The following is a 13908-nucleotide window of genomic DNA, read 5'->3' as shown; positions in this document are numbered from 1 at the left end:
ATCCAGAGCAGGTTTGAATAGCTAACAAAATGTCATCCAGGAGACCTAACCCAAGGCAGCCCCTCCATAAGGAGCCCTTCCTTCCATTAGGGGAACAGAAGGCTCACCATGCCACTACAGTTGACTTCTGAGCCATGTGGAGTTAGGGTACCAACTTCCTAAAAGAGCCACAAACCTGGGAAGAGCTTTTGGCTCCCTAAAACTCTTGCTAGTAGCCTGCTTCTGAACATATGCCTCCCTGAGAGCAGTAGGTCAGTCCTTATTTCGCATGTCTTATACAGAAGTGTCCTGTTACCTTTGGGTGCAGTTTCCTGGAGAGACAAACCCATACTCCCACAGCATTTTAAGATGACTCTTGCAACACTTGACCTTCTCATGACCGCAGCAGGACATGGCTAGAGCAGCCAGGTCCCACACTGTACCTCAAATGCATTTACACTTCTCTCACTGCGAGTGTGCCGTGCATTGTCTTGAACACTGTCAAGTTCATAAACTTGGATAATTTTTAATTATTTAGAATTTATTTTATATGTTAGTAAAAAATACTTTTATTACACATTATATGCATTCATGACAAACCCATTTTTTCTTTCTTTTTCAGTATGTCTAGACTACATGGTTTGTAAGGGTGTTTTGTGAATTTTGTAAATCTTTTTCCCAAAGCAGCTCTCATCTAAGTGGAGCCATGCAGTGCAAATCTGTGTTGAGGCCAATGGACACTTTGATGAGAACTCTACTGAGAAAAGGTAAAGGCAAAGGCACCAAGTGAAATCTTCCAGAAAAACTACAAGTTCCCAAACACAGTCACACACAACACAACACTTCAGTCAACTTAAGACTATATTAATGGAGGTCCCATGATAATACTCCATCTACTGACAGTGTAGCTGCCTTAGTTTGTGTGGGTGTACTCCATGTTCACAGGACTGCCTAAGGTGTGATTCCCAGGTCACACCCCTGTCCTTAAGAGAGTCATGGTCATATTTACAACCTCAAAATTCCTATAAATAATGCCTCTCATGCCCAAGAAACATCAGTAAATAAAACACCTGGGTTAATCTAAACTGGTTGCAGATGTACACACTGCTGTCAACTATTAGCCAGCAAACACCTAACTCGAAGCAGTTTGAGTTCTGAGTCTTTAAGGCTCTGGGATATTCTTAGTAAGTTATAATGTACTTAAATATGCTAGTATTTAGTAATTCCCAAATCAGACCAAAGAAATTGGCCTGCCTTTTCAAGACTGTAAAGCACAGAATCAGGGTGCAAGGGTAGGACTGCATCACAGATCTATTTAACTCCAAAGGCTGCACCCCTGTTCATATTCACTGGGAATGGGGAAGTCAGGAGCAGGGGCTTGGAACATTCTGGCTCCTTACGTACACCTGCTCCTGTGACCTGGTGTAAGCCCCACACATTTCACCTGGGCCATGGAGGCTGAACCAGCCCCCAAGATATCAGTTGTGCCTAGAGTAGCTTCAGAAGGGGGGTGGCTAGAGCTGGCCCAGGGGCTGCTCTCCCTGCCTTTATGAAATGAGGTATAGATTAAAGCTTAAATAATGAAAAGGGATTTCTCTGCCGTGGATGAGGATATACTTGCTAGTCCTTCTAACTCTAGTCCGCTGAGAGCACATCTCAGGTCTAATATTAGCTTCACTTTCACAAGATTGGGCATGCATGTTTTCTCATAAAATTACAGGGAGCAAAACCACCACAGGGGTTTATATTTCAAGCCCCTACTTTGTGAAACACTCAAATATTTTAATTTACTTGCTAATCTTTGACTGAACTTTGTAGACTATAATCTCTGTAATGTTAATGTGGGAAAAATTATTATTTTTACAAACATTTGGTTTATCAGAAATTCCTTGAGGTAAAAACAGATGAGCTCACCTATATTTTGCAAAGACCACAGTTGGTTAACTTTTTGACTTCACTTTCCCTCTATATTATCCTGTCTGTAATAACACCACAATTTGTTCTGAAAGGTTGGTGCAGCTCCTGGCTCATCTACAAGTGGTCTTTCTCATCAGGTCTATGAAGGGGATCCTGGCCACACAGACATGATCAATAACCAGCCTATTGTCCCAGTTAGGACTAGGTAGCCTCAAGTATAGAGGGACCACTTATTCTCCCATAGGCTGCTGATGCTGCTAGCACCCATGGCACCTATGTCTGGCAGTGTGGTGGTATGCTATGAATGGCCCCCATAGGCTAATAGATTTGAATGCCTGGTCACCAGGGAATGGCACTATTAGAAGGAGTGGCTTTGTTGGAGTAGGTGTGGCATTGTTGGCAGAAGTGTGTCACTGGGGATGGGTTTTGAGGTTTCAAATGCTCAAGTCAGGCCCAGTGTCTCTCTCTCTCTCTCTCTCTGCTGCCTGCAGATACAGATGTAGCACTCTTGGCTCCTTCTCCAGCACCATGTCTGCTTACACACAACCATGCTTCCCACCATGAAGATCACAGACTAACCCTCTGAAAGTGCAAGTCACCCCAATTAAATGTTTTCCTTTATAAATGTTGCCATGGTAACAGTGTCTCTTCACAGAAACAAAACACTGACTAAGACAGGCAGGTTCGTCATTCCACCACTGCTTTCACAGTGGTGTTTCAAAGTGTTGACTTGCTTTGCTTAGTTTTCTACAAAACACACTTTACAAACTGTTGCTGTTATTAATTTCTTACAAACACAGGAAGCATGATGAGCATCTTTTAACACTTGACCAGCTACAAACTACCTTTTAGTGCGAGAGAACATGAAGTGTGTTATCTTACTGACATACACAGACACTGCTCTAGGTGAGATGCCTTCATGTCGTTACTGAGTTCCTAAACATGGCTCGAGAACTGCATTATTCCCCTTCCTCAGAAAAACTCATTCCAAACCTTGTCTAATGCTCCCCTTTCTGAACCCAGAAACAATAAGTTACTGCACCTTTTAATTACAAGTGCTTGCCTACACTTCTGCCCTCCCTAGCTGTCTCGGCATCTCTGTGCCACTGAAGTCACGAAATCCTTTACAGCATCTGATTTCCATCAGAAATCCACTGAGAAACTTCAGTCCCTAGGACTGAGCGGCACACATGAATCCTTGTAACAAAGGCTCCCTGACTAATTAAAAGTCACTTTGCATACAGTGGTGATGCTCCATGGACCACAGCATCCTTAAGTAGCCAAAAGAATGGCTGTGACTCAGTAGGTCTGTCATTGGTGGATAACCAAAGTTGTCCAAACACTCCAGTTAACGTTAAAGACTTAAGCATCATCAACTCCGCTAAAACAACAAAACAGTTCCCTTTTTTCTCTTAATAGGACTAACTCACAGAAAATGAAGGTTAAAAATCTATTACCTGCTTAAATGCATGTTTTACCTAAACATTCTTGATAAGCTTAGGATGAGCAACTTCAGCCTGCAACTTTCTACTGCTTACTGCATTTGAGCATAGTTTGAGACTGCATGTACCTGAAATAACATATTCTGAACATAAAACTCAAACTGAACTCTTCAACTGCATACTGACTGACTAAAGTAAGATTTTATGACTGCTAATCATAGGCATTTCTTTTTAAACATCAGGTTGGAAATAATTATAATTTTAGTGCCTTCCTTCACAGTTTGTTGGTCATTTTTAAAGAACTCGGTATCTTAATGTATTAAGGGGCAAGGGTTTAAACAACTTCTTTAGATGCTGAACCAGCTCTAGGTCTTTCACGAGTAAAGAAAGGAAGAAGAATATTGCATGAAGACTTCACCAGTGGAGACGCCTAGAAGCAAGAGTGAGTTACTGGAGACGTGCTGGTCTACACCATCTAGCTCACACCTTTCTCTAGCAGCAAAGATGATTTTGAATACTTTTAAAGCTATCCTACATGAATCATACCAAGTGAAGGCTTTATAAAAACAGTTAGAGATGAAAATAACTCTCAGCACTAAGGGAAAATTCACTGCTGAATATTTGTGGTGACTCCTGGAAACAGTCCTTCCTTGCTGAGGAATTCAAGCCCCTCCCACATCACTGAGAAGGGGGAAATGCAGGAGGAACATTAGCTGTGGAATGGATGCATGAGCTGTAGTTATTAGCACTCAGCTACTCTACGCTGCCAGTCACACCATCAGTGAGTTAGTGCACTGCTGCCAATCGCGTTAAGATGGTCATTGCTGCTACAGAAGCAACGAGACACTAGAGTTCCACACCACAAGACTACTCCATTACCCTCGAGGAGTCTGTGGGTGAAGGAAGCCCCTCAGCAGCATCCTCCTTGATAACTTCCTAGCAACATAAACAGGAGAGTGGGTGAACAGGGCAGGATGAGCCACGTAGAGATGAATGACATGATGCTAAAATGACACACAGATAACACCAAACACTAGGGTGACTGGACGTCCTCTTCCACCACTTCAACATCTAACTAAAATTATATTAACAGGGAATTTGTTTTTATAGCTACTTAAAGTTTATCATCAGGAACCCCTAATATATTTGGCACAGATATATTTTGTTTTGGATTAATTATATTCAATAGTGTGTTTAAACAATCTTATTCTGTTGAATCCCTGCCACAGACTGAAATACTTTTCTCTTACTGCATCCTCTTTCTGCTAAACCATAGTCTAATGTATATACACACAGAGATACCATAGAGACGTCCTTTAAAAAGATACTAGAATTAGCAGATATAAAACATCTAGTTTTTAAAGTTTTCATAGCAAATAATCCATTACAAGCCAGAGATCTCTGGTTGTAAAAACTCAACATTTAGTCACTGAGATGGCTAGCCATTCTTCTTTCATAGGTATTTACCAGAAATGAAAATATACATTTTAGATTAGTACCAGCTTGATGCTGAAAACTATAAAATAAGTTGTACTCTTTTACTTCAGAAAGAAAAAAATACAGCTTTTAATGCTATCCATGTTCTTTTATGAGATTAATATTTTAGTTACCCTTTTATATACTTACTAGGCCATTGTTCTGATCTCTGGGCAAATTCGTTTTTACGGATGAGCGTGAGGTGAGATGTTGGGAGCCGCCAGGGTAATACCTTGGCGTGTAAAGGTATGGGGCAAAGAATGGCTATGGAAAAACATGTAACAAAAAAAAAAGGGCATGAACAATTATAGAAATCAAAGTGTAAGAGATTTATCACGTGACACCAACCAACACAACTCCAAAATTCAAAAGCCAGTGACAAAACAAAACCTCCTGCACTCTGTGAGCGCCAAGCCAGAGCTGAGACGATGGCGCGCACTCTCTTGTTCACCTGATATGCTTTATACCTTAAGAGTCGACACAAACATTTTTCTTTATATTTAACATTTTAAGAGATTTAGTGTACATGATTTGTAGATATTAACTTACAAATTTTTCTTTAAAGCAGCCTAGAATGTTATTAGAATACTCTGCCTTACAAAAAAAATGAAGTTATATAAGATCCAAATGGTGCTGGTCACATGGGAGCATGGGGGCCTGGAGCTCAGCTGTGTCACCGCACACTGGAGTGCGCTCTAAACTAGAAGGTGGGGAGACTGCTACCAACACGAGACTTGACTTCTGCATTTACTTACAGCCAGTTTCACCTAGCAGACTATATGGATATAAACATAAAGATGAGGACTCATTAGGCGTCACTGTGTCGAGGTAGCCGCGTCTCTGTTCTTTACTGTTGACAGTTTAAGAGAATTACTATTACTTTTAATGGCATGACTCACAGCCCCTAAATAATAATAGAAACACTAAACACCAAAACAAGAAAAATTTAGTGTCTTAAAAATAATTAAATACTTTAAAAGCATATTGCATTATTGATCTTAAAATAAGTGGATATTAAATGCAACCTAGATGGTTTCATAATTATTTTTTCAAATAAACTTATTTTCACACCTTTGATTAGTATTGATTGAGCCATCTTATGTGAAATTATAACAAATTCTTAAGACTGGTGACTACAGATCTGTATTCCACACCACCTACCACACAGTTAATTTTTACAGAGAACGAGCATGGCATAAATCTATTAAATGCTATTGACTCCTCTTGTGTCGGCCTCATCTACACAGAAAAACAGAATCACATTTCTAAGGCTCTATAAACAGCAAACCTAATTACCAATATGGCCATTGAAAAGAAATAAAAATTTAAATTTTGCAATTCCTTCTTTGCCACATTTATCCCAAACTCTTTCTTCCCAACTCATGTGGAATAAAGTCATGCAGTCAGCTGCCTTCTATGAACATTAGCTCCTGTATTTTCCTGAATTTAGACTAACCAGGGAGAAAAGAAGAATTTAAGAGTACAATTCTATAAAATATACTGGCTCATGATCCGTTTCCTTCAGGAAATCATTAGCATCATTACAAGATTCGGGTCATTAGGTAAGAACAAGCACCTTCAACTGAGGACACCCAACATTTGTTTGGGTGCCCGTGCTAACTGTGCTTTCGATTTTTAGTTAGGAAATTGTGTATTAAGTAAAGAACTACATATGACTGAAGGTACTTGAAATGAAATTATAAAAATGGCTTATGTGGTATTAACTGGCAGTAACATTTGATCCTTCAAGAAATATGCCTCCCATATGTACTATGAATGACTCTAGGAATTCACTGCTATTATAAATGCCAATATCAATTGTTACACAAAATACACCAAAGGAACCCTTGTTTATACAAGAAGACCACGGAGCCCTTTAAAATGGAGGGCAGTCACCACTGAACTCAGTGTTTACTTCCTCATCAGGAACAAATAGAAGCCAATATTCTTAGATTCAGACTCTTTGACAGTCTAGAATATTCCAAAATCCAAGACTCTGTTTAAAAAAATCATACAACTGTACATTTAAGCCTTACACTTTCCTATTTTAAATCCAAATCACAGTTGCAAACCAGTATAGAGCCCACAGGCTAGAAAGCCTGTGTGCCTCCTGGAAGAGACTCTTGAGCAAAGGTGCGGGCGGGGCTGCCCCTTACCCTGTTGTAGAAGGGGTGCTGGGGGCCGGACATGCCACTGTAATAGCTGCTGTGGGGTTGAGGGGACACGACCCCGCTTGGGAATGGCCCGTTGAAGGATGCTGAGGAAGAGCAGACAGATGCAGGCTGACTGTACCCAGAAGGTGGCCGAGGAGGGGCTTCATGCAGAGGAAGAGGGGGGTACGCAAGGCCTCCTATGTTGATCTGCTCTCTTGCAGCTCGAACATCTGAAAATCCCATCATAACCCAAAAGGCAAAAGAGAACACGGCACTAGTGATGAGTCTTGTTGCCAGCTACTAAGCAAGAACATGCATTCAGTACTGCAAGTGACATCAGTTGGGTTTAAATGAGTTGATGGGAAATCTTTAATAATCTACTAAAAAAGATCCATTGCTATAAATAAAAGAGTTGGTTTTTGTTTTTCTTCACCATTTGAAAAGTTACTACACATTGATTCTTTCTTCAGTTAACAAACACCATTTTTTTTGAGTCTTTAAAGGCACTGAGAAAAAGAACTTGGGAGAGTTTAGATTTTTTTGTCCTATAATAACTACATATTTATGGTACAATATGCTTCCTTAATAGATGCATATATTTCATAATGCTCAAACTGAGGAAATGAACCTGTTCATCACCTCAAACACTCACTATTTTTCTGTGATGAGACCATTTGAAATGGCCCCTTCTATCACTCACTATACCACAGTTAACTACAGTCACCCTACTGTGTAAGGAGAGTCCAGAATTACTGCCCCCCCACAATTATACTTCTGTACCCACTAACTGACCTCTTATTATTGTCCTTGTCCTCCCTCATCCCAGGCTCCAGTAAGTTCTGCTCTATTGTCCCTTAGATCCCCCACATGTGCAAGGATATAGCGTCAGTTTGTGACGCTATTTCACTCTACAAGACTAATTGAAGGTGATCCCTCAGTAACTCCCAGAAAGCTCAAGCATGGTCTGATGAGTGACATCACACGAAACCTTTGTATTCCCATACAGCTGTGTGTGCTCCAGTACACACCCGTCTCTCTAAAGCCAGAATGCAAACCAGACCTGCATGAAAGGCTCTAAAGTCAGAATGCACACCGGATCTGCAGTATGGGCTCTAAAGTCAGAATGCACACCGGATCTGCAGTATGGGCTCTAAATCTGCATTCAGGAGGCTATAGGGAGGAAGGTCAAAAGTTTAGGGCCAGTTTGGGCAACTTAGTGAGCTCCTACCTCAAGATAAAAGTAAAAAGGGGTAAGGACATATTCAGTGACACAGTGCACATAAGGCCTGGGGTCAAACTCCAGCAGTGCCATAAAATAAATTAACCCTTAATATTTTTAAGTCCCAGTTTATATAAATTAGGTTGAAAAACCTAAAGTGAAGGTAAAGATTTTGTTTTCTGCTCTATACAGAGGTCCCTATTAAGAGCAGAAGACAGATGAAGGGACAATTACCACGTGTGGCACCTGAAGTTAAAGTCCTGACTGTATGTGAAAAAGAACGGGGAGCTCACATTCCAGAAGGAGAGTTTGGTGAGGCAAGGGAGAGAGTATAGGACATCTTAACACCCCAAGGTGTCCATACTCCCTGTCCTTACACCATCTTGGTTCAAATTTCTTCCTTTTTCATGAAGCAAGATAAAATTAGCAGCTAAGGAAGAACAGGAAATCTGCCATGCACGGTGGCACAGTCCTGCAGCCCCAGCACTTCAGAGGCCTAGGCAGGAGAACTGCAATGACTCAATTCAACTGTGGCTCCACAGTGAGACCTCACCTTAAAAATAAAAACAAAACCAACAAACAAAAAAGGAAAGAAAGAAAAGAAACATAAAAAGTTTTGAGGACATCAGTGAAAAATAAACTGCACCCCAACAACCTACCTGCAATGATCTCCCGTAGTTTGGGATCCAGGTTGACAGTGCAAGGCAAAAAAGTCTTTACGTCGCGAGCCACAAGAACTGGGGTCCTTGAAGACAGAAACACTTCAAAATTTCTTATATCCCCATCAATTTCAAGCAGTGGCTCAACATCTTTAGTTGTTGGAATATTCTTTGATATTCTTCAAAAAGAAAGAAATGGAAAGTCGATTAAGGTTGCTACCAGAGTTAGACTGCATCCGTAAACTTGCTGCTTCCGTCCACAAGGAACATGTCACACACCCCGTGTTCTCATTGAAAAAGATCTTAGACGATAAAGCTAAAGGAGAAAAAATAATAATAGAGTTCCAAAATGAGCTAGGCGACAATGAAGAAGGTGAGAACAGGAGCAGGGCATGGACCAGAGAGACAGTAGGAAAGCACATGCACACCAGGTGCACTGGTCAGGTGCTCCCTCTCACTGACTGAGATGGGGACAGATGCACAGGTGGGAGCTAACAGCCACTGTGTCACACAGCAGGGGAGAGGCTGGTCCTGAGACTTGGGCTCTTCAATGTGACACCATAGCTCTTCTTTCGTGGGGCGGGGGGGGGGGGGGGAGAGGAACCTTTTAAAATAAATCATACAAACCAGAAAAGTGTTAGCACAGGTTATTTTCTTCTCTATAAAAAATTATTTTCTATTGTGAAAGCAATGTATGCTTATTGTATAAACATAGGTATAATAAAAAAAACACAGAAGGTAGTCTAGAAAGAATACGGCTTAACTGATTAAATACCGTAACTGATAATGAACTCTTATTTTATATTTTTTGTAATTGAATTAAACAATCAACAATTCTGGATTAAGCAGAAATTCTCAAATGTAAAAGTAAGTGAATTTTAGTTGTTAAAAACTGTTAATAGATACTATTACAATGATCAATAAGAAATTGTCTTGAAAGAAGAAAAATGGCCAAATGTTCAAATTCTGCATGGTATTCCTCCCAGCTAAATGCCATGTAGTAAACAGATCTGAGGTGCATAAGAAGATGTACCAGAGATAAAGGAATGGAAATGTTCAAACAGTTGCACAAGAAAACTGGCAGTAACCACGGTGTCCACTAACTGATGAGTGGGCACAGAAGTAGAGGAAGGTCCATACCACAGACACAGCACAGCAATAAAAAGGGATGAATTATATTGACATACTAATCTCAATAAATGAAGAGTCTAGTCAATGTGCAAGAGGCCAATTCCAGTCCCTGTGAAGCTTATGATTACAAAGAACCAGGAAGAGGCCTGACTAGGTGACCAGCGTATTCACCTTTCTGACGGTGGGAACAATTTCATGGATACACAGAAATTCCAAACATGAAATTAGACAGCTTCAGCACAGGGGTTTACTTATGCTTACTGCCTCCTGAAGCTCTTTCAAAGTCCTGGCACTCACTCTCTTCAAAGCACTTGCCAATTACTCAAGAGTATGAGCTACTGGGTTGCACGAGGCTCCACTTTAGGGGAGAGGACATTTTCTGATCCTCCCAAGTGAGATGGAACCCTACTCTAAGATTAGCAACAGCTGCATCTTTTCTATGGGATCAGCACTTTATTGCTGAGACCCAGTACTTGGCTAGTAGCCAGATATTAAAAGTCATTCGAGGGAAAATCCAGAGAACAAAATTAGCAAACGAGGAAAGAACGGGGCTCTGGTGAGAGAACAAGGCAAGCAATTTTGTCTTGTGGATTTCACAAAGTACTGCTACACACTCACACATGGACAAATCAGAAAGCTCCCTAAGGTGGGATTACTTTTAATAAAGTAAAACCACACTCAAAGTGATTATTGAATACATTTAACATGTAATAAAAACCTAGAAAATGATCACATGGTATCATTTGCAAAGGTGGAAAAATATCAGAAATGAAACAGTTAAAAAAGGTAGTTCATTTATTCTAAGAGTTTTACACACAAAAAAGAAGAGAGGCCAGGAAGATTTAGATAAAAACACACAGCTGACAAGTCACATGAAACAAATTAACCGAATCCTAATGCCAGCGCTGCTTTCAGCCTGAATGCGAACAGTGTTCTCAGCGTGGTGAACAATGCTGCTGTTCACAAGCCAAACGGCTACTGCTGCTTTCCAGATTGAAGTCCCTATTCTAACCTTTTGAGCTCAATGCATTAAGCCCTTCTGTTAAAAGAGACGTTTATGTAAATGATAATCTTTTGGCAATGGGCCATCAAAATCATATGGGCCTTTATTTTTGAGATATTTTTCCAAAGGTTAGCATTTAAAGAATTTAAATAACTTCACTTTTCAATTAAGAGTGAATTTAAATTTTCAGCACTATGAATCATGTGAACTAAAGCTGCCAGCAGTTAAATGGCCCACAGAAAGCATTTTTATAATCTCAGGCATCGACGAGCTCCCAGGAAGTTTAAATGTAGTTTCTTTTGATGCCACTAATGGAACAGCACTTGTTAATGCCAACACCCATGTAAGTTAAAGCATTTTGATTATAAATGACACTACTTTATAGAAGATACATATTAATTACTTGGCAGCAATTACATCAGCCTTTCATGTCACTTCCATTTAAAGGACCAAAACTATATGGAAAATTTTCTATCTTAAAGTATAAGCAGATCTAGAATATAAAACTTACAAAGAAGATACCACATTTTTTCTGAAGCTATCTAATAATGTAATTATTTAATAAGGTATTTAAAATAAGATTTACTACCCCCAATTCTCACTCAACAATGATCAGACCCACGGCTTGCGCAAGCCAGGCAACCTAATAGTCTTTCTAAACTCTTGCCTGCCTTGGAGCTGTATTACACTGGAGACAGATCTAACTTCCAGAAGACCATCATATTAACACACAGACAAAAACAGGATAGTTGGTGTTGGGGGTGTATTTTAGTGGAAGGGTGCTTCCTTAGCATCCACATGGCCTCAGGTTCAATCACTAGCAATGAAGGGAAAAAACAATAACTGTATTGCTAGAGTCAACAACAAAAGATACCACAACACAATTCATTTTTAAAATAATTTTAAGTTATATATATATATATATATATATATATATATATATATATATATAGGTGTGTGTGCCTGATGTGGCTATATGAAACTCATGGAGGCTAGAAGCTTTGGATTTCCTAGAACTAGAGTAACAGAAGTTTGTGAACTGCCACACAGGTACTAGGGACCATAGTTCAGTCCTCTGGAAGATCAGCAAGTGTCCTTAAATGCTGAGCCATCTCTCGGGTCTCACAAACCTCATTTTTATGACAGCTATTTTATGTGGAACAACAACCAAAACCCTAGTCACTCCTCCATCCTGCCTTCACCCATTGATTTCTCAGTCGTTCCTCATCTTCAGCACGAGATAGCCCTTCTTCTTTCCTGCATGTCACATTTACATGTCTCGCCACCTCGCTCCTGCAGACTGTCACTTCCATCAAAGCTGAGAGCAAGTTTGGTTTTAATCACTAGTATATCTCTAGTGCCTAGCATACGATACTGTCATAGCACAGTTGCTTGATAAATACTTGTCAAGCAAATAGAAAATGTGCACGCGCGCGCGCTCACACACACACACACACACACTCTTCCCAAAGAACTCTATCCTTTCTGAATAAAAGTTAAGCTTTACCCCTTCTGACAATAACACAATTTTGTGCTTGAGAAAGACTAGGCAGAGCATATTGAGTTACTTTTCATGCGTGGTGTGAGGAAAGGGTCCAGGCCCGCTCTTTTCTGGCACATGGGAACCTACTGTCTAAGAGCCATTTGTTGAGAGGACGGAGCCATTTGTTGAGTAGAGGTGTGTCTACTAGCCCACACCTCGCCAGCCTCAGTTGTCTGTGCTTACCCCCCCCCCCCCCCGGCTGCCCAGTGAGCTCTCTGTGTCACTGCTATCCTTCTGGCACTGGTGCCATGCTGTGAGTTTTAAAGTCGGAAAAGTATGGGCCTTTGGACTCCACTCTTCTTCAAGATTGCTGTGCTTCTACAAATGAAGGTTACAGGGATTTGGAAAGACTTTTGCATCAGCTCCGAAAGGAACTTTAGGCAGCCCCACTATCCTGGTTACTTAACTTCCAGGTTTGCACACACTGAGTCCTCCCACTTATTTAATCTTCCATCATTTCTTTTAGCAGTGTTGTGGTTTTCAATGAACATGTCTTTAACTGACTTGGTTAAATCAAACACTTAATTTCCTTTCAGATTATCCACAGAATGAGGACAAAAACACAAGTGATCTTTGTGTCAATCTGCATTCTGCAAACTGCTAGATTTATTAGTTCTAGAAGCTCTCCTGTAGATTCTTCAGGATACTCCCCATACAGGATCATAGTAATTAGAGATAATTAGTGTAATTAGAGATAGTTTTATTAATTCCTATATGACTTGGGTCCTTCTATTTTTCTTGTCTAGTCACTCTGGCTAGAATGTTGCATGGGGGGGGGGGGGACATCTTAGCTTGAGCTGTTAGAACCAAATGCTTCGAATTGAGAGGCTTGAACAGCAAACATTAACATATCACAGTTCTACACCTCAAAGATGGAGAGATCAGATGCCAGATGGGGAGTCTGGGAATCCACAGGTGCCAGATGGGGAGTTTAGGGGTACACAGGTACCATATGGGAAGTTTAGGGATTCACAGGAGCTAGATGGGGAATTTAGGGGTACACAGGTACCAGATGGGGAGTTTAAGGGCACAGGCCTTCTTCTTGGTTTGCAGAGAACAGTCTTGGAGAGACGCTTTGTTCTGTTCTCACATGGAAACAGTGGCTCTCTAGTCTCCTCTTGCAAGGGCACTAACCCAATGAGAAGAACTCTACACTAACTGCCTTATCTAACTGTATTTACCTCTCAATGTCTCAAATGTCTAATTCCAAACACCAGCTTTGGGCTACAATATGTGAATGTTGGCAGAACAAAAACACTCTCTCCATAGGAGTGGGCATTATTGCTTTAATTCTGACTTAGGGGTAAAGGTGTTCATAACCTTTACTATACTTAAGGAGTACCTTTGTTAATAGCTCTAAGTTTTTTTAATTTGTCTGTTTTCTCA

The 13908-nt window shown here is 40.5% G+C and overlaps 1 protein-coding gene across 6 annotated transcripts in view; it reads right to left on the bottom strand.

Annotated features, from left to right (window-relative positions):
* Kidins220 (kinase D interacting substrate 220) overlaps positions 1-13908 on the bottom strand; it is an 89531-nt gene that overhangs the window by 15543 nt on the left and 60080 nt on the right. For 4 of the 6 annotated variants that reach the window (XM_038318410.1, XM_038318412.2, XM_038318411.2 and 1 more), the window contains exons 23-25: positions 8846-9024; positions 6971-7197; positions 4965-5078 (exon numbers count right to left, since the gene is read on the bottom strand). In XM_038318410.1, coding sequence (XP_038174338.1) covers positions 4965-5078; positions 6971-7197; positions 8846-9024 — 520 coding nt within the window. The remainder of the gene's footprint in view (positions 1-4964; positions 5079-6970; positions 7198-8845; positions 9025-13908) is intronic. The other 2 variants (XM_038318414.2, XM_038318415.2) reach the window with 1 other exon arrangement.

This window comes from Arvicola amphibius, chromosome 2 (assembly GCF_903992535.2).
Source record: "Arvicola amphibius chromosome 2, mArvAmp1.2, whole genome shotgun sequence".
NCBI lineage: Eukaryota > Metazoa > Chordata > Mammalia > Rodentia > Cricetidae > Arvicola > Arvicola amphibius.
This window is presented reverse-complemented; position numbering and strand designations above follow the sequence as displayed.